Consider the following 26,447-nt stretch of genomic DNA (forward strand, 5'->3'; position numbering starts at 1 on the left):
ACCTCATGGCAAAGTTATAAGTAGCTTTCAAAGCCAATATTATGATAGATGTAAAAAAGAGTTTGATTTCTGGTGTCAGTATCTCTTTAAGGGATACACAACAGTTGCTAGGAATTCTTTCAGAGTTAATTCTTTGAGGGGGACCAGTTATATTGGCCAATCTAGATGTGTGTAGTCTATATACAATAATTCCCCACCAAGAAGGAGTAGAGGCAGTATACTGGGCAGTGGGCACTACTAAATTCTACTGTGTATGAGGGCCCACCCAATGACTTTATTTGCCAACTTTTAGAATCAACACTAAAATTTAACTATTTTCATTTTAAAAAACAATATTATTTACAAAAGGAAGGTTCGTAAATGGGTGCTGCAATGGCTCCTGCATATGCCCACTGTTATATGGTTTGCTATGAACAGCATATTATTATACCTAAATTTGGTAAATCTCTTTTCCTATACTTACGCTATATATTGATGATGTACTTATTGTGTGGCGGGGTCAAGATATAGAGTTGTTGAATATGGATGAAAGCCTTAACACTTTGGATTTCCCAGTAAAATTTACAATTACACACGATATGCAACACATCCTAGTGGCGGAACTACCGGGGGGAGCAGGGGGTGCGAGCGGGCCTGCACCCCCTCAGGGCCCCCCGGTAGCTCACACGCCACTGACAAATGTGGCGTATGCGCCGTACGGGGGGCGGGGCCCGGCTGTGCGTCAAGCACCAGGGGCCCGCCCCCTCTGGTGACGCTACTGACTTTACGGGAGAAGATGGGCAATCATAGATCCTCAATTAAACGAGCCTTTGAAACTGGGAAATTAGATTTACCCCTACCCCAGCATTTCTTAAAGGTGGGACATAGACTTCCTATACTGAGATTCATGGGTATTGATTTAGTATCAAAGCCAAATAGGGGAGGAGACTGGGATTGTATGCTTTTACAGAAAGAGGGATACTGGATTTAAATGTTAAATACTGTTGCCTCTTGTGGACTAAATGAGTACTGTCCATTTTTATAACAATTTTATAATATTTTGATAGTATTGTGACTTAATTTTGTTTGAGAAATGAACCATTGTCTAATCTGCAATTGAGAGATTTGTGTATACTTATTTTATAGTGTTTTATGTAATTTTACTACCCTCTATTTATGTGAATATACTATATTAATTTCACTTTATTTATATTTGTATAACATATGGTAAGAGATATTGACAAACGTGACTATATGGCATGATTCAATTTGTTTTTCAGATCATTTCGTTTAAATACATATCTGCTACATATATGGTCCATCATGGGTTTAGCTATACACCTGAAATGTGGGCGTGATTTGCTGATGGTTCTTTGTTGGTTGAGTCTATAAAGCATATATCAATTCAAAAATCGGGAGTCCATATAGTTATTTAGCCAGGCCGAAGGGACCCCCCCCAGTTCCCAAGGCAATCAACTGCAGAAAAGTTTATATCAAAAACGATATAAGTCCCAAGGCCTCTTAAAGTAAAAACAAATTAATTTATTGATGTTCACATTAAAAGAGTATCTAGTACATACCACCCCACATATATCCCACCTTACGCGTTTCGCACCCTCCGGCGCTTAGTCATAGGTGTATCTGTCTATTTGGGTTTAAATTCCGTACTCGACCCCTTACTGACAGATACATCTATGACTAAGCGCCGGAGGGTGCGAAACGCGTAAGGTGGGATATATGTGGGGTGGTATGTACTAGATACTCTTTTAATGTGAACATCAATAACTTAATTTGTTTTTACTTTAAGAGGCCTTGGGACTTATATCGTTTTTGATATAAACTTTTCTGAGTCTATAAAGCACTTGCACTGAAATGTTTTTACTATCTTGATAACGGCCCCTGTGTTATTGTTTGAGAAATCCTGGCGTGCTTCAGCAATTTTCTATGGATATACATTTTTTCTGAATAGCACCCAGGTTTGTTATATATATATATATATATATATATATATTTATTTATTTATATACAGTATATATATATATATATTGTGAACTCAGTTTCCCCTAGAAACATCATAAGGTAGGATAGAGCACTCACAGCTACTACCTTTGTTTAACTTGAATTTCTTTTGTGCATTCCCTCCCCCTACTATGACCACCACTTCTCCTCATTCATGATTTTCCCTTGTGTACCCCGTCCCCCTACTACGATGTCACTACACCTCCTTTTCCCGCCCCTGGGGCTGTTAAATGGTTGCTTTTGCATTAAGTCCTGTGAGTGCGATCCTCTGTCTACATTATATATATATATATATATATATATATATATATATATATATATATATATATATATATATATATATATATATATATATATATATATATATGTACTGTATATATATTGTACAAGCCGGAGGGGATATATTGTGCCACCCCTTTAACCAGCCAGAGGTGTGCTAGACATCCAAGGGATTTTTTAAGGAGTTGAGTAGCAGGTGAAGGGGGTGTAGTGTAAGGAAATTCTAGAGTTAATACTTGAAACACGATATGTGAAATGTAGCTTCTTTTAACGATAACATGTCCTTCTGACAATTTGAAACAGTTGCATATGTACGCAGCTAGCTGTCCCCTGAATAAATGACGTTAACGTGGGGCCAAATCAGCTGCAGAAAGATTACAGCATCTATAAAATGTCCGATATTTCCTGTATAAGGTAGAGAACCTGCAGCTTACTTCTGTATTGCTTGTCTCCTCGCAGCGAAAATAAAACTTATCACATTCCTCTGAACCCTGAATGTCCTTGGCAGATTTTTCTAACAACTTGGTCCTTCACGCTGGAAACCAACAGCTGTCTTCCCAAACGGGAAACGTGACTGTGGTCACTGCAGAGGGTTAATCCTATTCTCTCTGCGGACTGAACCGAAAGACCTCCGACAGCTGTCGTAAAGAGAGGCCAGTCGCCCCCAACCAGGGTCACTGGAATCTGGTAACTTATATGTTTTCTTTTTGTTGTTACTAGTTGTCTACCTAAAGGTCCCATCACTAGACTGTTGATATTAAGGCGTGAAGTGGCAGGATTGCCCCACCTTTGATAAAGAGACAGGGAGTGATAGTGGGTCCGGTCACCTAGACTGTTGATATTAAGCGTGAAGTGACAGAATTGTCCCGCCTTTGATAAAGAAACAGAGTGACAAGCGGACGAGTCCATAGTTTGTGTGAGAAGACTACAGGAATAACTAACTCCGTGTGCACGTTAAAGATAAAGAGTACTCCGGGGACCGCTGAATTTGTGTATGAAAGTGTGTGAAATAGTGTGTTTGGGAGTCAAAGAGGGAAGGGTCAACCCCTCAGACAGGCCGTAAAGGGCGATACACTGACCGGTGAACGTTTTCGGCAAACGGACTACCTTGCTCCTCAGGTTTTACTTGGCCGAGCTCCAAGCTGTGAGGCCATATCTGTGAGTACTGCTTCACCAGGCATTTGACTCCACAAAATTGTTTGTCAATTGTTTGTCATTTTTACCTACTAACCATGGGAAATAAATGCTGTAAAAGTATTCATGATCTAACTGAGGACGCTCGGTTCATGCGTGATCAGTATCCAAATAATATCAGGTTCTTAAAAGGTAGAAAGAGGATTATAATTTCGACCCTATATTAGACAAGGAACAGTGTAGATTGCTTGTTGGAGTGGTACTGACACTAAAAAAAAAAAAACTACTTTTTAAAATATGAATGTACATTAAAAGTTACCTATAGGTCGTGTTGATCTTTTATTGCTGAGAGGTTTGTTTTTGTAAGTAATTGTTAGATGAAGTTTCTAAACCTGACTGTTTTGCCAACCTGACTGTCCCATCTCAGCCTGTTCGTTAGAGATTCTTATGCTAACGGACTCGTGCAACACAAAAAATGTTCCTCATAGAGGAACATTGGGCATCAGACAGGAAATGTAAAAGCATTGTACAAATACTTTATGGTGAAGTTTCTTTCAAAGGCAATATTATGAGGTATGTAATAGGAGGGAAAATAAAGAAAGGAATGCCAAGAAAGGCAAGGTACAAGAACAACTATATGTCAGGAAAGAAGATAATGAAGGGATTGTGGATTTGATATTATAGTAAACTGAAGGAAGTATTTGACACATATAGTGTTGTGCCTATATCAGATCAGGGCATAGTAAATGATAGTCCTTATGAGCTACCACTAAAAAATGCCCCAGATCTGCCCCAGATTAGCAGTTTTGTGGCTAAGCATATGGTATACCACCGGGTAGCCAGATTGCAAGCAGTCCTTGAGTATGCCAGACATGCTGAAAGACATCTCCAAAACGAACAAAAAAAAAAACAGAAAAAAAAGAGGGTTAAGCTATGTGTTTTAGAAGAGGAAGATGTGTATGTGGTAAAGCAGGATAGAGGACGAGATAGGCAGAGAGAAGGGTGGGGGTTCAGACTGTAAGTGAAGACAAGGGAGAAATTCGTTTTTGGGGGTTTTTTCGTTGTGAGAAACCAGGGGCATTTTGCTAGAGAATGTCAAGCAGAATTGAGCGATGAGGAAGACAGGATCCCCCTTGGGGAGGCATGACTATCTGAGGGTATACATTCCCCTGTAAATAACTTAGAGACAAATGAGGAAATTCTTAATTTAGAAAACAAAGAATGTAGTCTCTTATGTGAGTCGTAACCCCAACTCACCCTTGAAGTTGGGGAAAATCCATTACCTTCCTATGTGACACCAGGGCATGTAGATTCCTTATACTGCCCCCTGATGTGCCAACTATCCAAAGAACTGAGGAATTTATTTTTCTAAGAACAGCAGGGGGACAATTAGATAAGGTATACTTGTCCCCACCATTAGCTGTAACTGACCCTGACACTCAACAGACTGTTTTGATTCAGTTCATTCTCTCTTCCCATTGTCCAGTCAACTTACTGGGAAGGGACATGGTGAAATCAGGAAAGTGCCTTAAAACCACCCGGATGATTAATTGCCTTTGGCGACCATCTGCTTAATAGAATAGCAGCCAACCCAAATCAAATGCCAATCAAACCTCTCACACAATTACAAAAAGAAGCGGAAGCTAGAAAGCTAGAGGGAGAGATGAAGCTGCTAGCGGAAGGGTTAAGTCAGAGAATAGAGAACAGTGAGAAACAACACCAAAAAGAAAAACACCTTAGAGACAATTTATCTCTCAGTGCTGAAAATAGCAGTTCTGAACAAGCAGTTACCAGCCCCTCCGCCAAGTTCTACCCTGTCTGCAAAATACAAACTAGAGAAGAGGGGGACAAGCTTGGGCTGCTGCTTCAACACGTCACATTACACACACACAGCACATTCCATGGGCATCAGATCTTAGAAGGATTTTTCAAGATGCTCCACGTCCCCGCACCAATCCACACAAATTTGTACAGGAACTCATGTTTGTCCATGTGGCCCATAACCCTAATTGGACTGATGTTAGTAGTACTCAAACATGTGTGTGGTCCAGGGGATTACCAACATTTATTAGCCAAAATGAATTGGGACACTAATCCTGCTGACCCAGCCCAAGTAGGGGTCCACCTATGTGCTCTGGAAGGTACCAAAGGCACCATTTTTCCAGAAGTTTATTGGGAAACAGTTTTCAAATGTAACCATGATGCCCAAGAGTCTGTTGTCTAGTATGCAACCAGATTTAAAGAGAGGGTCATTGCCTGTGGTGGACCCGCTGCCCTAACAGATGAGGAAAACCTGATGTGAGTTGGTGCATGGTTCAGGACCTACAGGCAGTAAATCAGGCCGTTATTCCAAGACGGACCCATTGTCATTAGGAAATGACAAAGCTGATGCGGCTGCTAAAGCTGCTTCACAACACATTCAAGCTTTAACCGCTTCGTCAGACACAAACTTTTTAGATGACGGGTTACTCAAAGACATGCAAAATAATGTCAGTGAAGCAGAACGCCACAAATGGGTTTCTAAAGGGTCCCAACTTAAACAGGGCATATATTATTGCCCCAAAGGAAAACCAATCCTTCCCACTACACTGTTTCGCTATGCTGCAATTTTGAGTCATGGGCAAAGCTATGTCTCAACAGGAGGGATGGTAAATATTAAAAACAAAGTCTTTACAACATATAGATACTCAAACTACTCTAAAATTTTAACAAATATAATTGTAACAAATATAATGGCCAAGGTGCTCTGTGTCCCAAACCAGGGTGGTTTCCACCAGCAACATACTCATTTTAGATTTTAGATCTGCATGGATTTTATCAAACTTAATAAATGGGAGAACAAGAAATATTGCCTTGTAATTATAGATGCCTTTTCCAGATCATCGAGGAAGAAGCAGACCAGAGCTTGGCGGAACACATGTGCAGAATGTTAAATAAAAGAGCTTCTTACTCCAAATTCTCTTCCAGATACCGGAGAGCCCATACCAATAGAACTTGTGAAGCCTGGAGACTATATGTGGGTAAAGGTAATAAAAAGGAAGAATTGGGTGACTACACGGTGGAAAGGGCCTTATCAGGTATTATTGTCCACCCCCACCGCTGTAAAAATCTCGGAAAGGGTGTCCTGGGTACACGCCAGCCATTGTAAACTACTAAAAGAACTAGGGAAAGCGGCTAGGGAACCCAAATAGTCCTTTGGATACAGTCTGACTACAAAGAGGGTTCTCTCCACTAGGGAGGGGGTTGTCTCAACATCTCAGTGAAGAACCATGGGACTATTTGGGAGCAGCAGCAGAAGTAGGGAAAAAGTAGAACAATATGATACCTGGACACCATGCTCAAGGTGGGGTTATGCAGGCATGTTAGCACTAATAATGTTTTTCATCTTATTCCCTTGGCTTTTCTTCCCCTTATATCATAATGCAGCCAACCACACTAATAAACCTGCTGGGGAGCATCCCTCATTCCCAAGAAATAGGACTCCCAGTGTAGGTACAACAGGCAGACAGGATTGGGGACCACCTCCCAAGTATTCTTCATATCCCCCGTTAAGCAAACCTCTAGACATTACCATTATCGAAGGAACCACTACCACAGTTAAATTTGATGCATGTGACGTAATTCAGTGTGAGCCCGCTAGATGCTTTGCCTGGGAAAATAAGTATATGTGCATCATTGCACACCCCAACCCCGGACTAAAGCCCAGCCCAGATTGGTCCACAGTCTGGTGGAGTACAGATCCCCAAGGATGGGAGATAGCACAATGGGTAGGAGACTTAAAGAAATTCATGCAGCAGAGGATTTCAATAATAAAGAAAGCCCCATCTGCTTACTGCACTGCACATCAAGTCATGTAACCCACTGCTCCTAACCATTAAAAATGCACATCCCAGAGACCAAAACCTTTTTGGTTTTGGGATTGCCATCACAGGAACAGACCCCATGGAATTAATTAATGTAACCATAGATAGGGCAGAGACCATAAAAAGTGATTCCACACATCCATTCCTCAAAGAAAACATCTCTGTCTCTGGTATTCTGAGCCCTTGAAAAAACTTTTGGAATAGAGATAGGTGTCCCTGAAGGGACCAAATGGGTAAAGTGGGTCACATACATCGCTACCTGGGCAGGGAAAGATAACTGCTTTGCTTGCGCAAAAGCATGGCCAGCCCTTGGTACAGTGCCATTCCCGCTAAACCCTGATTATGACTTAGAAGTATGTGTTTAAGTTATATACTCAAAAGCAACCTACAAACTGTACCACCCTGTCCTTTCTCTGCCCTGCTAGATTTGCCACCTGCCATTACAGTATATGCAGGTAACCACACCTGTTTCCATAGTCAAGGGCATGGTCAGAAATTACTAGCACTGCCAGCTTCCTTTTGTTCCCGAAATATAGTTCTGACACAGAACGAAACCGCATTTTAAAAAAAACGATGGTTCCAGGACCACCGTAGTGTGCGGGCAGATATATGGTGGTTATGTGGAGACATGAAATTCCCCCTTTACTTCCAAGTCTCTGGAGTGGGAGCTGCTGTTTCAGTGTTGGACTGGGGTACCGTACCAGAGGCCACCCCTTTAGACTAGAAGAAAAGAACTTTCATTTGAAGCAACGTAGAGGGTTCTTCACAGTCAGGACAGTGAGGAGGTGGAATGCACTGTCGGGTGATGTTGTGATGGCTGATTCAGTTAATGCCTTTAAGAATGGCTTGGATGATTTTTTGGACAGACATAATATCAAAGGCTATTGTGATACTAAACTCTATAGTTAGTATAGGTATGGGTACATAGAATTTTAATTAAAAGTAGGGAGGGGTGTGTGTATGGATGCTGGGTTTTCATTTGGAGGGGTTGAACTTGATGGACTTTGTCTTTTTTCAACCCAATTTAACTATGTAACTATGTAACTATGTAACTACCTGGGGCCCACCACATAGTACCATACAACACCATTGAACTTGTGATATCAATCACATCCCCCCCCCTCCCAGCAGAGCTTCAGCAGAAAAATGGGAAGGTAACTCTGTTAGATAACTCCTTCAGTTCATGGAGTTGGAAAAACAATAGCTGATCTGAAAGCAGTTCCATCCTAAAGTGCTGGCTCTTTCTGAAAGCACATGACCAGGCAAAAAGACCTGAGATGCACCTACACACTAATATTACAGTTACCAAAATACACTTATTGGTTCAGGAATGAAATTTTACATGGTAGAGAGCAATTATTTGCAGTGTAAATAATGTAATTTAGAAATAAACACTACACCATAAAAATCATGACAGAATCCCATTAAAATTAACTTTTAGTATGACCCAGAGAGTGATATTGTAAGACTGGACATTGTATTTTTGCTCGAGTAATCCCTGTGTGATTCCACAAACTTCACAACGGGTGCTCAGATGTGCTCAGATGTGTGACATTTAAAGACATATTTTCTCTAAGATGGAGGAACTGTTGCAGCAACTTGCTCAGGCTACAGTCCTGAGCATGGTCTTGCAGCAGCAGATTACAGAGGAGCAGCTGTCAGTCTTGAGGGAGGCTACCATAGTTGAGCAATGTATGACCGCTCTTCAAAAGAGTCTGGAGACCCAGCTATCCACAATGGCGACTTAACAGCACTCCACAGATGCTCAGTTAATTGCTTTGCAAGAGGCTGTGGCCTTACAAACAACTGCCTTACAATTACAATTGGCGACTTAACAGCACTCCACAGATGCTCAGTTAATTGCTTTGCAAGAGGTTGTGGCCTTACAAGCAACTGCCTTGCAATTACCCAAGCCAAGTTGTTGGCTGACGCAGTACAGCAGCTCACTCCAGGACAGAAGTCTGTTACAGTGGCCCAGGGTAACCAGGTAACCACGCGGGCAAGTCATTTTCTCCAAAAGTTGACTCCCACTGATCATGTTGAGGCCTTTCTTACTACATTTGAGAGGATGGCAGAGTGAGAAGTGTGGTCCAGAGGTAGATGGGCTGGCCTAATAGCTCCATTTCTGTCTGGGGATCCACAGAAGGCATATTATGATCTTAACCCAGACAACGCTATGAATTATGATTGACTAAAGGCAGAAATCCTGGCCGTCTAGGGGTAACCACTGCGGTCAGAGCCCAGAGGGTGCACCAGTGGGAATATCAATCCAATCTATCACCTAGGTCACAGATGCATGATCTTATCCATTTGGTCACCAAGTGGCTGCAAAGCTAAGCTCTGACTGGACCCCAGATTGTGTTCCCCTTTGTCCCTCCCTGTTGACCTGCAGTGTTGAGTGAGTCACGGGGACCCCAAAACCGTGGAGCTGCTGATCGAGATGGTTGAGAGGTACATGGCCACAGAAGAACTAACTTGGTGGGAATCAGTCAGCGACAGTTCACCATCTCACGTCTGGAGAAATCTACACTGGCCAGGAAAAGTTCCCTGCAGACACCTGGGCTCAATGTGAAAGAAAGTAGAGGTGTCACCACCTGCCCAACAGGGGGCACAAGCAGGTACCTCTTCACCCCTGTTGGGGGGCAGTGTGCAGTGGTGGAGCTGTCAAGCCTGGGGGCACACTAGAGCACAGTGCCCGTGGAAGGACCAGCCCATGAAGTCTCAAGTCGCTTTCCTGTTATGCACAGAAAGTTTGCAATGCATGTTCTGACTTTGAGTGTACTGTTTATAGGTCCCAGCCTAGGCTCTCTTGGCTTTGGGGAGCATGGTGACGCTGGTACTGGACAGTGTTATTGGAGAATTCGAACCAGCAGTTTGCATCCACAGAGATATAGTACCCACTCCTACCTGCTAGTCCTAGTGACCATTGTTATTGCTGGTGAATCTGTTGTGTGTGAGGTTGGGGTGGTGAGTAAAAAAGTAGTTTGAAAGGTATGCGCTTCCTGTAATGAATATTCAAAGAAACTTTGAGTCTCTCCCACTCTCTACCAGCTTTTAGTGTCTCTTAGGCGTGTAGGATTTATGTGTATGCTTCTGCTCTTCTGTATTCCCATGCAGCGACCTCTTCCTCTAGCCACCAGCTCTCCTCAAAAAACTACACCCCTGTGCTTACTTCTTGAAGAAATTACGACATTGGGAATCGCGAAGCATTGTACCTGAAGGTCGCTTCTGTGAAGATCAAGAACAAATTGTTTCCCCCACAAATATCATTGTTTCCTTATTCCTGCAACTGGCCAGCCAGATCCTATCAGTCCAGTCTTCTGCTCCGGCTGAAACCCCCATAGGTATGGTATATGTGCTACCTGAATTCCATATACCCATCCTTCTGCAAAGCCACTGTTCCAAGCAAGCTGGACATCCAGGTGTCCAAAAGACCTTTGAACTGGTTAATTGTCTCCTTTGGTGGCCAACCCTTCGGGAGGATGTGAAAGACTTTGTGGCGGCCTGTGCCATTTGTGCCTCTTCAAAATCTAGTCTTTCTCATCCTAGCGGGCAACCTCGCCCCATTCCTTCCCATCCTTGGACTCATTTAGCTATGGAATTTATTGTCGAACTACCACCTTCCAAGGGGAACACTGTGATATGGATAGCTATTGATCGCTTCAGTAAAATGGCACACTTTGCCATTCAACTCTCTCAGTTGTTTATTCATCATATCTTGCAACTTCATGGATTTCCAGCGGAGATTGTATCTGACCGAGTTTCCCAGTTTGTGTCCAAATTTTGGAGATCCTAGTGTAAGAATCTGGGTATCATCCTCCAATTCCCCCTCAGTTCAATGGAACAGTTTTTGCGAAGTCATGTATCCCTCTGTCAGGATGATTGGACCGATCTCCTTCCCTGGGCAGTGTTTTCTCATAACAAAAACCCACTGGTGCATCGCCCTTCTTGACAACATTCGCAAGCTTTCCCTCAAGACTTCCTCTTGTCTGATGTTCCATATATATATATATATATATATATATATATATATATATATATATATATATATATATATATATATATATATATATATATAAAGTTGGGGATAAAGTGTGGCTTTCAACAAGTTGGGGATAAAGTGTGGCTTTCAACAAGAAACATTTGGCTCAAAATTCCTCCTCCCCCCCAAGTTGGGCCCAAAATTTGTTGGTCCAAACTCTATTGTGGAGATTGTTAATCCCTGACTGTTGGACTTCAGCTTCCCCCTGAGCTGCGAATCACGTATTCCTGGTGAAACCTGGCAATCCTTAATCACTTCTCTTTGGAACACTCTCCTCCTGCTTCTGTCTCTGTGGATGGCCAACAAGAATACGAGGTAGAGGAGATCTTAGACTCAAGAATCTCTAGAGGGTCTCTACAGTTCCTGATTCAATGGCAGGGTTGCGGTCCCGTGGAGTGCTCTTGGATAAAACATGCAGATGTCCATGCTATCTGGTGGTGTCCTATTCAAGATGGCGGCGCTCATGAGCCACTTGGCCCAATGCCAGAGTCTTGTCGCTGGCGTGATGACTTCATGCGCCCGGCGCGTACTTTGGAAAAAAAAGGACTTCCAGGTCACGGGTTCGATGCCCGATTTATAGGAATTGCTATATCATGTTCCTGGGTTCCTAAATTCTTGAATTCCTGTTTCCTGGCTTCCTGGTCCTTGGCTTGATCCTGATTCTGATTCCTGCTACCTACCTTACTGAACATTTGCCTGAACTTGACTATACTTACGTCTGACCCATTTCTGGATACCGCAAACTTGGACATTTACCCTAAGCTTCCTCCTTGGTCCGGACTTCTCCTGCTGGGAGCAGATAGGCCCCCTGATAGTCTCCTCCTGAGAAATTATTTGGACATTATTTCCTCCTCTCCAATTTTTTGTCTTATGTCTGATTCCTATAACTTTTATTCCACTTGGATCACTGTTATGGCATTGAAAGAAATGTTCAGAAACATTATGTGTCTTTAAGACCTTTTTAAAATTCCTTATGTGTTCCCCTAGCCTTACTTTTAATTTCCCAACATATTGTTTTTTACAGGGGCATTCAAGTAAATAGACCACATTTGTTATGTCACAAGTTAATAATTGTTTAACCCTATATTCCCTATTCGTCTGGTTTGATTTAAATGCACAAAACTGTCTCTCTTTATTCTTCATTATTTTGCATGCAGCACATTGCATACATTTAATAAATCCTTTGCTGTTCAGCAGCTATGTCGGTTTATTCATTTCTTTCTGTAAAAAACTCGGGGCTAAGGATTGCCGTAGTGTGTTTGGTCAGGTTAAAATTATTGATGGGTATTCCCCTATTACTCCTTGCAACTCATTATCCATTCGTAGTATGTTTCTTTAAAATATTGGCAAACTTGTAACCACCCTTACTGAATTTTGTGATAAATGGAACAAAAAAAAGAGCTACAAAGTTCCATTTAGAGCTACAAAGTTCCATAATAGGGGAACACCCATCAATAATTTTTACCCGACCAAACACACTACGGCAATCCTTAGCCCCGAGAATTTTATGACTTAATTTATTAAATCTATCAAACATGAACTTAATGACTTTTATACTTGCTAGCCAATAGGATGTGGCAATGTAATTATGACATGTATAAAAGGAGTAACCTAGTGAGGTAGATTGGAGCCTCCGAGGAAGTGACTCTATCACGAAATGCATTAGGCTGGAAATCTGATTTTTAAATGTAAGTGTGTACTATTTTTATTGTAAAAAAGTGAAATCAAATCAAAATCTGTGTCTTCTCCGTGTTGCCGGAATGATTTTCCAGCCTGCAGCACTTGGACTTCACATTCCAACCCTAGTGGGGATCCGTAGTCAGGGGCGATCCTGGCCCCTCCGCCGCCTGAGGCAGTAGCAGTTGCTGCTGCCCCCCCTCCCCCAGAAATTCAATCTTAAAGTACCAGGAGCAGCATTTTTGCTGCCCCAGGGACCTAGTGGGGCGCTGCCGTCTGAGGCGACAGCCTCAACTCGCCTCATTGGGGAAGCACCCCTGTCCGTAGTGATACGTAGAATCCAGGAAGTGAAGCTTTGAATGTGGAGTGGTGGAACAAGAGGCGGCAGACAAGACCCACGATCGGGATTATACTGAGAACACTTATCTACATGCTGTTGTTGTCCGGAGTAATCAAAGACACATGTAGAAAAAGAATGAACGGTTGCACCACTCCATATGTGTGTCAGAGATTCCCACAGCATAAATGTGTTAAAACTTAACATTTATTGAATTTAAAAAAATGCCCAGGAAATTTAACCATAAAATTAAGATCAGGAGACACTTGGGGTCATTAATTCAGGGAGGAAATATAGAGGATTCGTCTTGTGGATACGTGACGTAACCTCAGTCAGCAAGCCCACAGTTGCCCACTTCCTCTAATACATGGTGCTTGCTATGTACAATGGTAATGGTGAAACAGTTGCTAATATAATAGGACCGCAGTCTTAAAGCATTTCACTAAATGTAACAGTACACCATAAATTCACTGGCTATAAATTGACAGGCAAAGTTTCTGTGAGCATTCAAAGAGCCGTAATTCACCCACTGCATACATACACAAAGAGCGCTCCCTAAACGATCATGTCTGCTGCAGTGTTAACTGTTATTTGACACACAGAGTGTGCGGGACTGTGCAGTGGCTGCTTTTAAAAAACATCTCTTCCTGCCTGTTACTGCTCCAGCCTAATTGCATTGGCATACGGAACGCATTTTAGGACATCCTGCGGTGAAATACCCTTCCTTCCTGCAATGTCCTATGCCTTCTGAATGGTGCATCGGGTCAGTTTACCGTCACTCATCGTCCAAACCTGCAGTCACACCTCTGTCCTCTACCCTCCCTTCTCAGCTAACTCCACCCTCAGCTGAAGGCTGAGGGCGGAGTTAGCATGACTGACGGCTGAGAAGGGAGGGAAGAGGACGGAGGTGTGACTGCAGGTTTGGACGATGAGTGACGGTAAAAGGACCAGATGCGCCATTCAGAAGGCATAGGACATTGCAGGAATGAAGGGTATTTCGCCGCAGGATGTCCTGAAATGCTTCCGTATTATCAGCTGAAAGCCTGCTACAGTGATTGATGTTATGAGACACGCCGGGTGCTCCCTCAGGAGCGTATCTGTTACATTAGTTGCTTTCAGCAGAGCCTAACTATCTGCCTGTCACTGCTTGAGCCTAAAGTTTCGAGAGAGCACCCGCAAACCACCCTTCCGCCCTTCCACCACAACCCCAGCAAATGATTTCACCCCCGTTCCCTGCCTGAGAATTAAGAAGGGTTTAGGCGCCTGTAGTCCGGAGTATCCTGTGAGTATTATTGAAGCAGGGCTCTGTGCTGATGTTACGACAAATCGCAACTGCTTCTGTGTCTTGTGTTTTTCGAGGGTAAGCGGATAGCTGGTGGCTGGAGGGAGAGTTCGCTGCCCGGGAAAACTGAAGAGCAGAAGCATACACATAAATCCTACATGCCTAAGAGACACTAAAAGCCGGTGGAGAGTGGGAGAGACTCAAAGTTTGTTTGAATATTTATTATAGGAACCGCATATATTTCAAACGCCTATTTTAACTTTAGGGGTAGAACACTTGTTGTATTGCGTGGTGAGTAAACTGCTACATCCTGTTACTGTGGGGCGTGACTTTCCAAAGTTCTGGGAATTATAGAAAAGTGCTGGAAAGAAAACCACTGATTTGAAGGTGGGTTTGGGTCCCCAAATCCCAAGGTATGTGATAATTGATATACCCAGTGATGCTGAAAATGATATAATGTTTGACTTTTAAAATGATATTGTGTCACAGCCTCAAATTCTGAAAAAGGGTCATAAGGTAGTTGAGAATCCCAGTGAGAATCCCAGTCAGAAGACAGAGCTATCCTCTGGGGGGGGGGGGGGGGGGATTTGTCCCTGTTACAGGTAATGCTTGGAAAGGAAGATGTGGATGATTCTGATCTAGATCTTGTGATCTGGATGTGTCAAGGGGAGCACTGCCCAGATGCAGGATCCCACCTTAGTTAATACCAGAGAGCTGGTGGTGGTGATAAATAGTGTTTCTCAAGAACCAGGTGCAGATAACAGATGGCCGCACTTCGCTGTAAATAGCAATCTGATTTGTAGAGTCACCAAGGTCTGTGAGGAGGGTGTTAAACAACTGTTCCTTTGTCATACAGATGAATGGTACTTGATCTGGCACATAATGATGCCCTGGGTGGACACTTGGGGCAGAGAAGGCCGATGCGCGAATAACAGGCCGATTTTACTGGCCTGGTTTAAAGTCTGAAGTAAAAATTTACTGTGCACCCTGTCCTACCTGCCAGTTAACAGCTCTGGCTTCTCATTTTCCTAGCCCCTTGGTGCCCTTACCAACTATTGAGGTAACATTCAAACCTAAAGTGATGGACTTGGTAAATCCCCTGGTAAAATCTGCCCAAGGGCATTAGTATATCGTGGTGATGCTTGATTATGCCACCCGATACCTGCAAGCTATTCCCTTAAGGAATGCCTCATCTAAAGCCATTGCCCTTGAGCTGTTATTGATGTTTTCAATGATGGGGTTTCCCAAGGAGATACTCACTGACCAGGGTACCCCATTCATGTCAAAGTGGATGGCTGGTGTGTGCAATTTGTTCCCGATAAAGCAGTTACTTACAGTACATCTGTCTACCATCCTCAGACAGAAGGCCTGGTTGAACGTTTTAATAAGACTTTAAAAACAATGCGGAAGCGGGTGGTACAAAAAGATGGTTTTGGGATTATTACTTGGTCTGTTTTTGGGATTATTACTTGCTCACGAATTCGCAATTCGTGAGGTGCCTCAGGCATCCACAGGGATCTCCCCTTTGAGTTGGTGTACTGGCTTCGGTCCCGGAGACTGCATGATATTGTAAAGGAGACTTAAAAGAGTGAAGCTACTGCCCACAAAAGTGTTTTGGAGTTTCTCTCTCAAATGAGGGAAAGGATTGCAGGAGTGATGCCCCAGGTTTAGGAACACATGCAAAGTACCCAAGAGGCATATTGCCAGTTATACAATCAGTCCACTAAGGTGAGGCACTTCCAGGTGGGGGATAGAGTTGATCACCACTGTAGAGAGCAAATTATTGGCCAGACGACAGGGCCCATTTGAAATTGTAGACCAGGTCAGTGAAGTGAATTATAAGGTTCATCAACCCGGTAAGATATAAAGCACTACCAAATCTATAGCATAAATTTGTTAAAACATTAGAAGGATAGAGAACTACTGGCTAGTGGGGGGCTTGAGTCTCAGGTTGCTGCTGACAGTGTCCTGGTGGCAACAGCATTGTCAAAAGCCCAGACCCAGCACGTAAGGGAGTTTCTGCATAGAAACAAGGATTTGCCTGGGAGAACTAATGTCATAGAGCATGCCATTATTACAGAGCTAGAAGTAAAGGTGTGTCTCAAGCCTTACCACATCCCCAAGGCTCTCCGGAAGGCTGTCTCAGAGGAGGTAAAAAAAATGCTGGAATTAGGAGTCATTGAAGAGTTGTAGAGTGAATGGTCAAGTCCCATTGTGTTGGGACCCAAGTCCAACGGTACTCTGCATTTCTGCAATTGTTTTCAAAAAACCAAAACGAAATTTCCAAATTTAATGCCTAACCCATGACTCGGTAGCAAAATGTATAGAGAGGTTGGGTCCTGCCTGTTATATCACCACTTTGGACCTCACAAAGGGGTATTACCAAATACCCATAACTCAGGCAGCAAAAGAGAATATTGCATTCTCCAAAACCCAGCATCCATACACACACCCCTCCATACTTAATGAACACATAAATTATATATACCCATATCTATACTAACTATAGAATTTAGTATCACAATAGCCTTTGATATCATGTCTATCCAAGAAATCATACAAGCCACTAAAGGCATTAACAGAATCAGCCATCACAACATCACCCGGCAGTGCATTCCACAACCTCACTGACCTCATTGTAAAGAACCACCTACATTGCTTCAAATGAAAGTTCTTTTCTTCTAGTCTAAAGGGGTGGCCTCTGGTACGGTGATCCTCTTTATGGGTAAAAAGGTCCCCTGCCATTTTATATGGTTTATTGGATTAGTAGCCCTATACAGTATATTCCCTCAGTCACTCATTAAAAAAACAGAATTTTTTTCAACAACATAAACTCGTCTGTCTCTAAAGTTTAGCCCCAGGCCTGTGTGATTGTGAAGCCAGATGAGCAAAATGCAACTGCATCAACCCAGCACTTAGCAGGAACTCACCCCATACAGCATGGACCCCAAAAATAATGTGTACAGTCTGCTCTTTTCCAATTGGGTAATAAGGCTAAGGGGCAGGCAAAGCTGCACTGCTTGTTGGATCTTAGATATGCAAGGGGTGGGATTAGCCCTACTGCATGGAGATGGGGTAGATAGCAGAGTTCCTGGTCCTGCCCCATAGCATCTGGGTGTGCACTAACAAATACAGGCATCGGCTTAGCTGTGGGTGTCTGTTACAGACAGCTCATTTACACTTCTAAAGCTAGTGGCTCATTTACATATTAAAGACGGACCTCATTAAAGGCGGACCTAATTTACATTTTTATGTTGGTGGCCTATTTACATTTTAAAGCAAGCAGCCCACCGCGCATTTGCCCAAACCCACAAACCCAAAGTCTGGGCCTGCTTTGAGGCCCCATCAGAGGTACACATGCATTTATCTAGATGACTGTCATCTCTAGTAGGGAAAGGTCATAAGTCCACTATGATTGAGTGGAACAAAGGTGCTGAAAAAGCCTTTCTGGAGCTCAAGTCTGCACTTTGCCACCTGATATTTTGATCATGCTGAATCAGAAAAAATGGGAAAATGCAAGAGTAATGCTGTGGTTCCTGGCACTCAAGGAGTTCAAGTTAAGGGTAGAACACAGACCCAGAAAACAGCACCTGAATGCTGATGCTCTTTTTCAAATTCGTTGTTTGGGCTCTTCTGGTGCCTTCACCTCCCCTGGGTTGAGGCAGAGGGGAATATGTACAAGCTGGATATATTGTGGACGAAAGGCATATATCCCTATTCTTTAGGTATTAAAATCATGCCTTTAAGACCCACCCCTTTAAGAGACACCATGGGATTAGTCAACCAGAGGTGGGCTGGACATCCAAGGGATGTTTTAAGGAGGTGTGGTAACTCACTGTTGACCTGGAAAAAGATCCTCTCTAAAAGAGAGGCTGGACATTGTATTTTATAAAGCTGCTATTCTGTTGCCATTAATTGCTGCTGGAAGCATCTTGATTGCAAAATAAACAAACTGTTTTTCCTTTCACTTTGGGGTGGCTTACATTTATGGTGCAGCGATGCCAAATGGCTGACTTATTTTGGACTTTAACCACACATAAATCAGGCATTTTGTTAGTAATAGAAATAAGCCAGAAAATTTGAAAATATTTTGGGTCTCTGTATGCTAGATACTTTGGTAATCCTATGCACAATAGCCATCAAACTGTTTGGTGGACCCCTGGTGCATATTTATGATTTGTTTTTCTTGGTACCTAATGATATGTGGGAGATAAGATGCTGGAAAGTGGAAACTTTGAGGCAAATTTCAGGGTTTTCATCAACACCCGTAATTTTGAAAAAGCTTTGCAACTTAGTAGTTTGGAGTACTCACTAAAATCCAATAAAACCACTCAAATCAATGCATTTATTTTTCAGCAAGTGTAATCTGCAGTCAACATATCAGTTAGAATAGTTTTACCAAAAAAGTTTTATGGACAGAAACAAGCAATCAAACCTATGCAGAACTGAAAATGCAATAAAATGGCTAAAATGCAACAAAAATTACCAAAAATAGAATATAACCATCAAAATAACATAAAAGGGTATAGCACAGTGTGGTAAGTAAATATGCCATTCGTAATGGCATTAAAACATTTTCTCAGGCCAAAACCCACATAATGCAGCACATATGTAGTTTCCATGTGTCTGCAGCTTCCTGAGTGTCCCAGTGCCACTCATCCCCAGTAGTGATGGGCGAATTTGAGCCGATTCGCTTCGCCGAAAAATTCGCGAAACGGCGAAAAATTCGCGAAACGGCGAAAAATTCGCGAAACGGTGCTGGCGTCTCGTTTTTGCCGCGAATTTTCACGGGCGCTTCGCGAATTTTTTCGCTGCCGGCGAATCGCTCAAATTCGCCGCAAATTCGCGCCTGCCGAATAAATTCGCCCATCACTAATCCCCAGCTCTGTTCGTTGCCTAGGGGCTGGGGAATGAGCAGGAGAGGCTTAAAAGGCTGGTTCTGCAATAGGCTGGTTCTGTTTCCAATAAGGATTCATTATATCTTAGTTTGGTTCAAGTACAAGCTACTGTTTTATTATTACCGAGAAAAAGGAAATCATTTCTGTTATTGCCAAACAATTTTTGAACATTTTCTGCTCTTTCGATTTCCTGGGGGTCTTTTAGCTTACTCAGGAAAACAATATATAATTTCATATAACCTAAGCTTTCAAAATATTTTAGAATTATGGCGTAATTTCACTTCAATAGAAATATATAGAGTTTCATATAAATCATTTTTCTCATAATACAAACACATAAATTAGAAACATAATTTATTTTATGCACAGTAAATTTGGAAAGTCCTATGTCTCCTGAATGTGCCAATACCAAATACATATAGTTTTATGGAGATTTTTCACTTGTATAGGTCAAAATCTCCAAGCAGTACACTACCAAATTTCCAAAGTGCCACTCAACAAAACTGCATATTTCACTGATTTTTTAAAAATGACCTTCAATGTTTCTCTGTGTGCAAACCTCTTTACAAAAGATGACATCAGAGGATGATGTGGAGGCTTATCTTGCCAATTAAGCCCTGGAAGGACCGCAAGACCCTTGTGGCTGTAACCTTCCCTAGGGAAACAGCAGGTAGTTTGGTTCCAGAGGTAAAAAATATCTGAGACCCTGTCGCCAAGTCAAACACAAGAGGTAAAAGAGTTCTTACAAAGAAATAAGGATGTGTTTTCAGAGTTGCCAGGGTGAACCATGGTGATTAACCATGACATTATGACAGAACTTGGGGTAAAAGTAAACTTGAAACCCTATAGGCAGGCGATCTCAGATGAAGTTAAAAAGATGTTAGAGCTTGAGGTAATAGAAGAGTCATGCAGTGAATAGTTTAACCGCATTGTCTTAATTCCTAAGCCAGATGGCAATCTCCGTTTTTTTAATGATTTCAGAAAATTAAATGAAGTCTCTAAATTTGACGCATACCCCATGCCCAGAGTAGATGAGCTGATTGAGAGGTTTGACCCAGCAAGGTATATAACCACCCTTGACCTTACAAAAGGTTACTGGCAAGTTCCCTTAACTGACAGGGCCAAAGAGAAAACTGCTTTTTCTACCCCTGAAGGGTTATTCCAGTACAAAGTACTGCCTTTTGGTTTACATGGGGCCCCAGCTACGTTTCAAAGGCTGATGGACTGTGTTCTTAAGCCCCATCAGAAATATGCCTCAGCCTATCTTGATGATGTGGTCATCTTCAACACAGATTGGCAAAGTCACTTACCCAGAGTCCAGGCTGTTCTGGATTCAATCAGAGCGGCTGGTTTAACAGCCAACCCAAAAAAATGTGCCCTTGGTTTAGAAGAGGCCCGTTACCTGGGATATGTAATTGGAAGTGGGGTAATTAAGCCCCAGATACATAAAATTAAGGCTATACAAAACTGGCCCCAGCCACTGTCAAAAAAACAAGTAAGAGCTTTTTTAGGAATGGTGGGCTACTACAGGAAATTTGTGCCCAATTTTGCCACTATCGCAGCCCCACTAACAGAGTTGACTAGAGGTAGAAAATCTGCCATGGTTACATGGAACCCAGAAGCAGAGAAAGCATTCCATAATCTAAAAACTGTTTTCTGTAAGTGCCTAGTTTTGATTACCCCTGATTTCATCATGTTGATGCTCTCTCTAGGGTACAATGTCTGGTGGGCAAGTGTGCACAACCCAACAAGTTTGAGCAGAGGGGGAGGATATGTAGCAGAATCCTCTATGAAGCAGTGCAGAGGGATGTAAAATGAGGCTCTGAGTAGCAGTTTTCAATTAAGGCTGCTCTCTGCCCTGGAGAGAGAGAGAGATTATTGCTGGGCACAAGTTTACAGAAGGAGACAAGTTATCTTGTAGCAAGGACTGGCTACCAGCTACTGCCTTTGGGGAGTGGGCTGCTTCCAGGAGAAAAGCACAAGGAATCTCCAAAGGACTGTGAGTTAACAGTTAATTTTTTTTGCTGGACTTATATTGCCCAAATGGGAGACTGTAGGACCTTTGGGAAAAGGACATTTTCATTTACCAGTACAACTGGACTATTTTGTTTACTGGCTTCCCAAAGGGTATGAACTGTATGTTGGTTTTTAAGATGCTGTGTTAAATAAATGCAAATGTAAGATAAGCTGGAAACCTGTGTACTGTCTATCTGTGTGAAAGGAGTTGCTGCTGCTACTACCTAAAGAGCGATCCCCCCACACACCCTTAATATGAACACCAGGGGTCGGCTGAATAGTTTAATGCCTGATATGCATAGGTTTACCTGAGTAAGTTACCCTATAAGTATGTGGCATATAGGGGTCCCAAAATGAAGACACCTGATATGAGCCACCAATTCTGTAATTTGAGATACAGCAAAAACAATACATTTACAGCATTTTATAAGTGCCAAAGGTACAAAACAGTAAGTTCACCTCAGAAAACCATATCTTTTTGGAAATTACACACTCCACCGAACCCAAATTGGGTAAGCTTTCCAAGATAAGTTCCTAAATATGAACCTTTGGGTCATCTTAACAGTTTCATGCCCATTGTGGTTTGCCTAAGTATGTGGCATATAGGGGCCCCAAAATGAAGACACCCCATATATAGGTTCTGTAATTCCAGATACTGCAGAAGCCACAAAAAAGCAAGCTCTCTGTTTCATTTTAGCAGGCGAAAGCAGTTCAGGCAGATGTCACCTAGAAGAAGAGGCGATTAGTCGCTGGGCAACTAAATCTCCCCGAATCTCCCCGTGTGACCTTACCCTTAGGCAGGATTTTTTTGTTTTGCCAAAGCCTCTGACCTTAGAATTTACTTTTTGTTTAATATGTTCCGTTTCCCAACCATTCCCAACCAACCCTAGGGTTTCCCAACCATTCCGAACCAACCCTAGATTTTATACTGTGGGTGAAGGGGTTGGTTCAGAAAGGTTGGGAAACGGAACCTACTTCTGCTACCGCCGCAATAAATCTAAGAGTCGCACCTAGATAGTGCCTCTTTCAGTCTAAATGCAGCAGTCGGCTATGATATTAATATTTTAGTAAGTTATATGCTGTGGTAATATCAAATTAAATGTATAAGATGCTATGCATGGTGGATTACCATTATCTATGTATATAAGGCTGATACAAGTACACAACAACACGCCACCATATTATTTTGTGGGATTGTTCGGCATATATATATATATTGCCGCAGAGATTTGTTTTAAACCCACTATCCTGTGGCATCTCGCCTCCCTGTACCTAACGTATTTTTAATGGTGTTAATCTGGACTTCTTTCTCTTTCTTAATGATATTTATTAAAAGTTATGTTTTAAAACATGGCGTGGGGTAGACATATGTGTTTTTGGACTAAGAGGGATGGGAAGGTGCAAAGCAATAGGTCAATTCTTTTTCTTTTTCTTTTCTATATTGGTTTAATTATTTGACCTTGCACACCATTGGCTGTTTTCTATTTGATGGGAGGTGCTCCCCAATACTCCTTACTTATATGTGTAAAAGATGACTGATATGCCAACCGCAGCACTGTTTCAAGCATGTTGTTTAAAATATAAAATGATATACTAGTCTCAAATGTTATCAAAATTGTATTAATCAATTCTTTGTTAAACAATGCCTAGTACAATTTAGACTATTCATTCATGAATTATACTTACCCAAACTTATGGAAAAATCTCTATTTTGTAATTTCCCAAGAGCAGACATGTCTTCAGATGTGCAGCACTTAGGAAAACAACAAGTTTGTTCTGATGGTAAATCTTCAGAAATTACACTGTCACTGCCTAGAGATGACCAAACTGTGAAATCTGATGGCAAATCAACAGGAATCCTAGATGAGGATAAGAATGCTTCACCATCTTGGGTATGGGCCTATAACACAAAAATAGCCTTTAGACAGCAGGACAATAGTATACTGTATATACAGTATGTATCTGAAAAAGAAAGACCCATGCTGGGCACAACTTTTCTTGCTGCACAGATTCCCAGATTATTTTTAATACTCACATATGTTTCTGAATCAACATATACAGACTGTGCATAAACATCCTCACAGCATAGTATGCCACCTTGGCAATCAAGTAGGAAGTCCAGGATCTCCTGATTCTGTACAGTGTTGGCCTGGAATGCATCCTGAGGTTTGAAATTTGGATACAAACAAGTGTCAATGGAAATTTTACAAAATAATATGTATTTTTTACAAGGTGCAATGATCCATTTTATCCAAAAAAAAAATCTCCCGCTATCTGTTTATAATGCCCTCTAATGTACTTATAAAGAGTAATCTTATCCCCCTGGCAAGCACTTTTTTCCAGAGAAAATCGACCCCAATCTTAAAAGTCTACCCTCATAATTTAAATCTTCCATCCCACTAACCAGTTTAGTTACACGTCTCTGCACTCTCTCCAACTCATTAATATCCTTCTTAAGGACTGGAGCCCAAAACTGCATTGCATGCTTAAGGTGAGGCCAGGAACCTATAAACTTTGCAGTTTGGCGTCTGTGGGGCTGTGACATCAGAGACAGGGATTGGCCAGATTATTGTTTTAAATTGCTGAAGGCATTCCAGTGTAGTAGCTTGGCAGATGTTATTTGTAAATCTAATAATGTGATAATTGTTGTGTTGAGTATAAACAGACAAGTAAAGCATCTGTGTCTATGGGTAAGTAAAGGTGGCCATAGATATAACAATTGTGATCTTTCTTGGAAAAGATCTTTCCAAGAAAGATTGTTAGTTTCAATACACATGTGTAGAGCTGAATCGTCAGATATACAGGTAGAAACAATAGAATTCTACCTGTATCTGATGATTCAGCACTAACAATGGCCGATGTTAGTGCTGAATCAAGATTTCCGTCCAGCCTGATAGATGAGCCAACCGATATCCAAGTCTTCTGCTGATATTGGTCGGCTCGTTTCCCACCATGTATTTTGTACGATATTTGTGCATCTATAGCCACCTTAAGGCTATGGGCACACAGGCTGAAGGCTTCTCTGCTCCACTCTGTGCCCCTGCTTTATTAACAAAAGCCACCTCAATGTGTGCACAGAAGCAGTCGAGCAGAGCGGAGGTCAGCCTAGAGATGCCTTTCACATAGTTGGCCTGACCTCTGCTGCGTGTGAGCATGCAGGCAGATCAGATTCAAATCAACAAAGCAGGGGCATGTAGTGATTCTGCTTCTCTCAGCCTGCAAAAAATATGCAGACTGTGAGCATTACCTTAAGCCAAAGACCAGCAAAGCCTTAAGTCCATTCCCCTCCAGCCTAAAAGTTCCCTTAATCACTTAAGTGCCAGCAGTATTTACCTAGGAAAACTATGCATTGTTTGTTTTTTCCAGAAGAATATGAGCTTTCTAAATCTGCTTAAATCTGAGTTTTTGTACATTTTTAATTCTGGAGCAAGATTTAGAGCTCTAAAAATATATTTCATGATATAAGGATTTACACCAGAAAAATATTTTTTATAATTATTTTATGTACAAAAATTCAACTAATTTGGACACAAGTGTCACGGTCTGCACCCTAAATTCAGAACCAATGCAAAGCACCCTGTTCTCGGCTCTTGCTTCCACCTTTAACAGCCGCCTTTCACCTCGGGAGGAGCCCTCGGCTAATCGGATGCCGCCAGGTCTTATTAAGAGAGGTGCCAAACGACGGGTTCTGAACGAGCAAAGGGGCACGATAGTTAAATAAAGTCTTATGGGCAGACGGTCACGGTACAAGGCGTAGACAGAAATCGTAGTCAGATCAGGCTGGGTTGGGGCAGGCAGAGTACAAATGGAGTCAGGCAGGCAAGGGTCAAACCAGGAGATCAATCAGAAGGGATACGGAATAATCGGAGTCGGTTACCAGGAAAGGGTCAGGATACAGAAGTCAGAATCGTCCAAAAACAGGCAGGGGTCACAACCAGAATCAGATCACAGAAGCTATAAAGCACAGAGGCACCAGGAAACTCACGAGGAACAAATCTTATAATGGGCAGTGTAAAAATACTTTTTGCACCTTTAAATATGTTTAAATTTCGCGCCCTTGCACACTGGCGTCATTACGCCAGCGTGACTGCACCTACAAACTGCGAGGAGGCGCACAGCGCATGCCCTTAGGGACTGGCGCAGCAGAGGAGAAAGACCGGCGTGTGGCGTCCCCGCTGGCCCACTAGGCCACCAGGGTGAGTAATCCTCACAAGAAGTTCATATCTCCAACATAGCATTAGGTACCAAGAAAAAACATCCTAAACATGAACGCCAGCATGCATTTTATCCCATTATATGCTCCACATTTCACAAGGTACCAAAGCATTCTAAATATGAATTCTAGGGGTCTATTAAACAGTTTCATGCCCAATATGTTTTACCATACTATATGGTGTACAGATGCACCCAAATAGACAGACACAATTTGGGCAAAAACAAGTTACAAAGAACAGTGCAGAATGCACCATGTGGATACCTTGATTAGCCTTTTTTGCCTGTTCCTGCCTTTTTGTTTTCTGTGTTCTGGCTGCCAATAAATCTACTATTACTTTCATCATCATGCCTTTGCCTCCAATCACCTATGGCTATACCCCTGGGCTCCCACCATATCCACTCCCCATGGAGTGGCTATCCTCGGTTACAGCGGTTCCCCGTTGTAAACCTTACACTTGGTAAGTGGTGCTTATTGATCATAGCACTTACAAAAAGGATTTAAAAATATAGAATTTTCAACACCTGGGGGGAAAAAAGACTATGATCATTACAATCTCACAAAATCAGCCTGAACCAGCCTGATCTGCATTACATTCTTCAGCAAATCTCACCACTCGTGATTTGTGGCAGTCCAGCAGCTTCCTCAGGGACACACTCCCCTAAAAGGCTGGGCACCAAATTCCTATTAAAAATCTCGGCAAGCACC

The 26,447-nt window shown here is 42.3% G+C and overlaps 1 protein-coding gene across 1 annotated transcript in view; it reads right to left on the minus strand.

Annotated features, from left to right (window-relative positions):
• Positions 1-26,447, minus strand: part of LOC121403692 (cyclic AMP-responsive element-binding protein 3-like protein 3) — a 253,263-nt gene that overhangs the window by 176,860 nt on the left and 49,956 nt on the right. The window contains 2 exon segments of the mRNA XM_041591498.1: positions 23,213-23,426; positions 23,562-23,687. Of these exon segments, the coding sequence (XP_041447432.1) occupies positions 23,213-23,426; positions 23,562-23,687 (340 nt within the window).

This window comes from Xenopus laevis, chromosome 1L (assembly GCF_017654675.1).
Source record: "Xenopus laevis strain J_2021 chromosome 1L, Xenopus_laevis_v10.1, whole genome shotgun sequence".
In the NCBI taxonomy this organism is placed as follows: Eukaryota; Metazoa; Chordata; class Amphibia; order Anura; family Pipidae; genus Xenopus; species Xenopus laevis.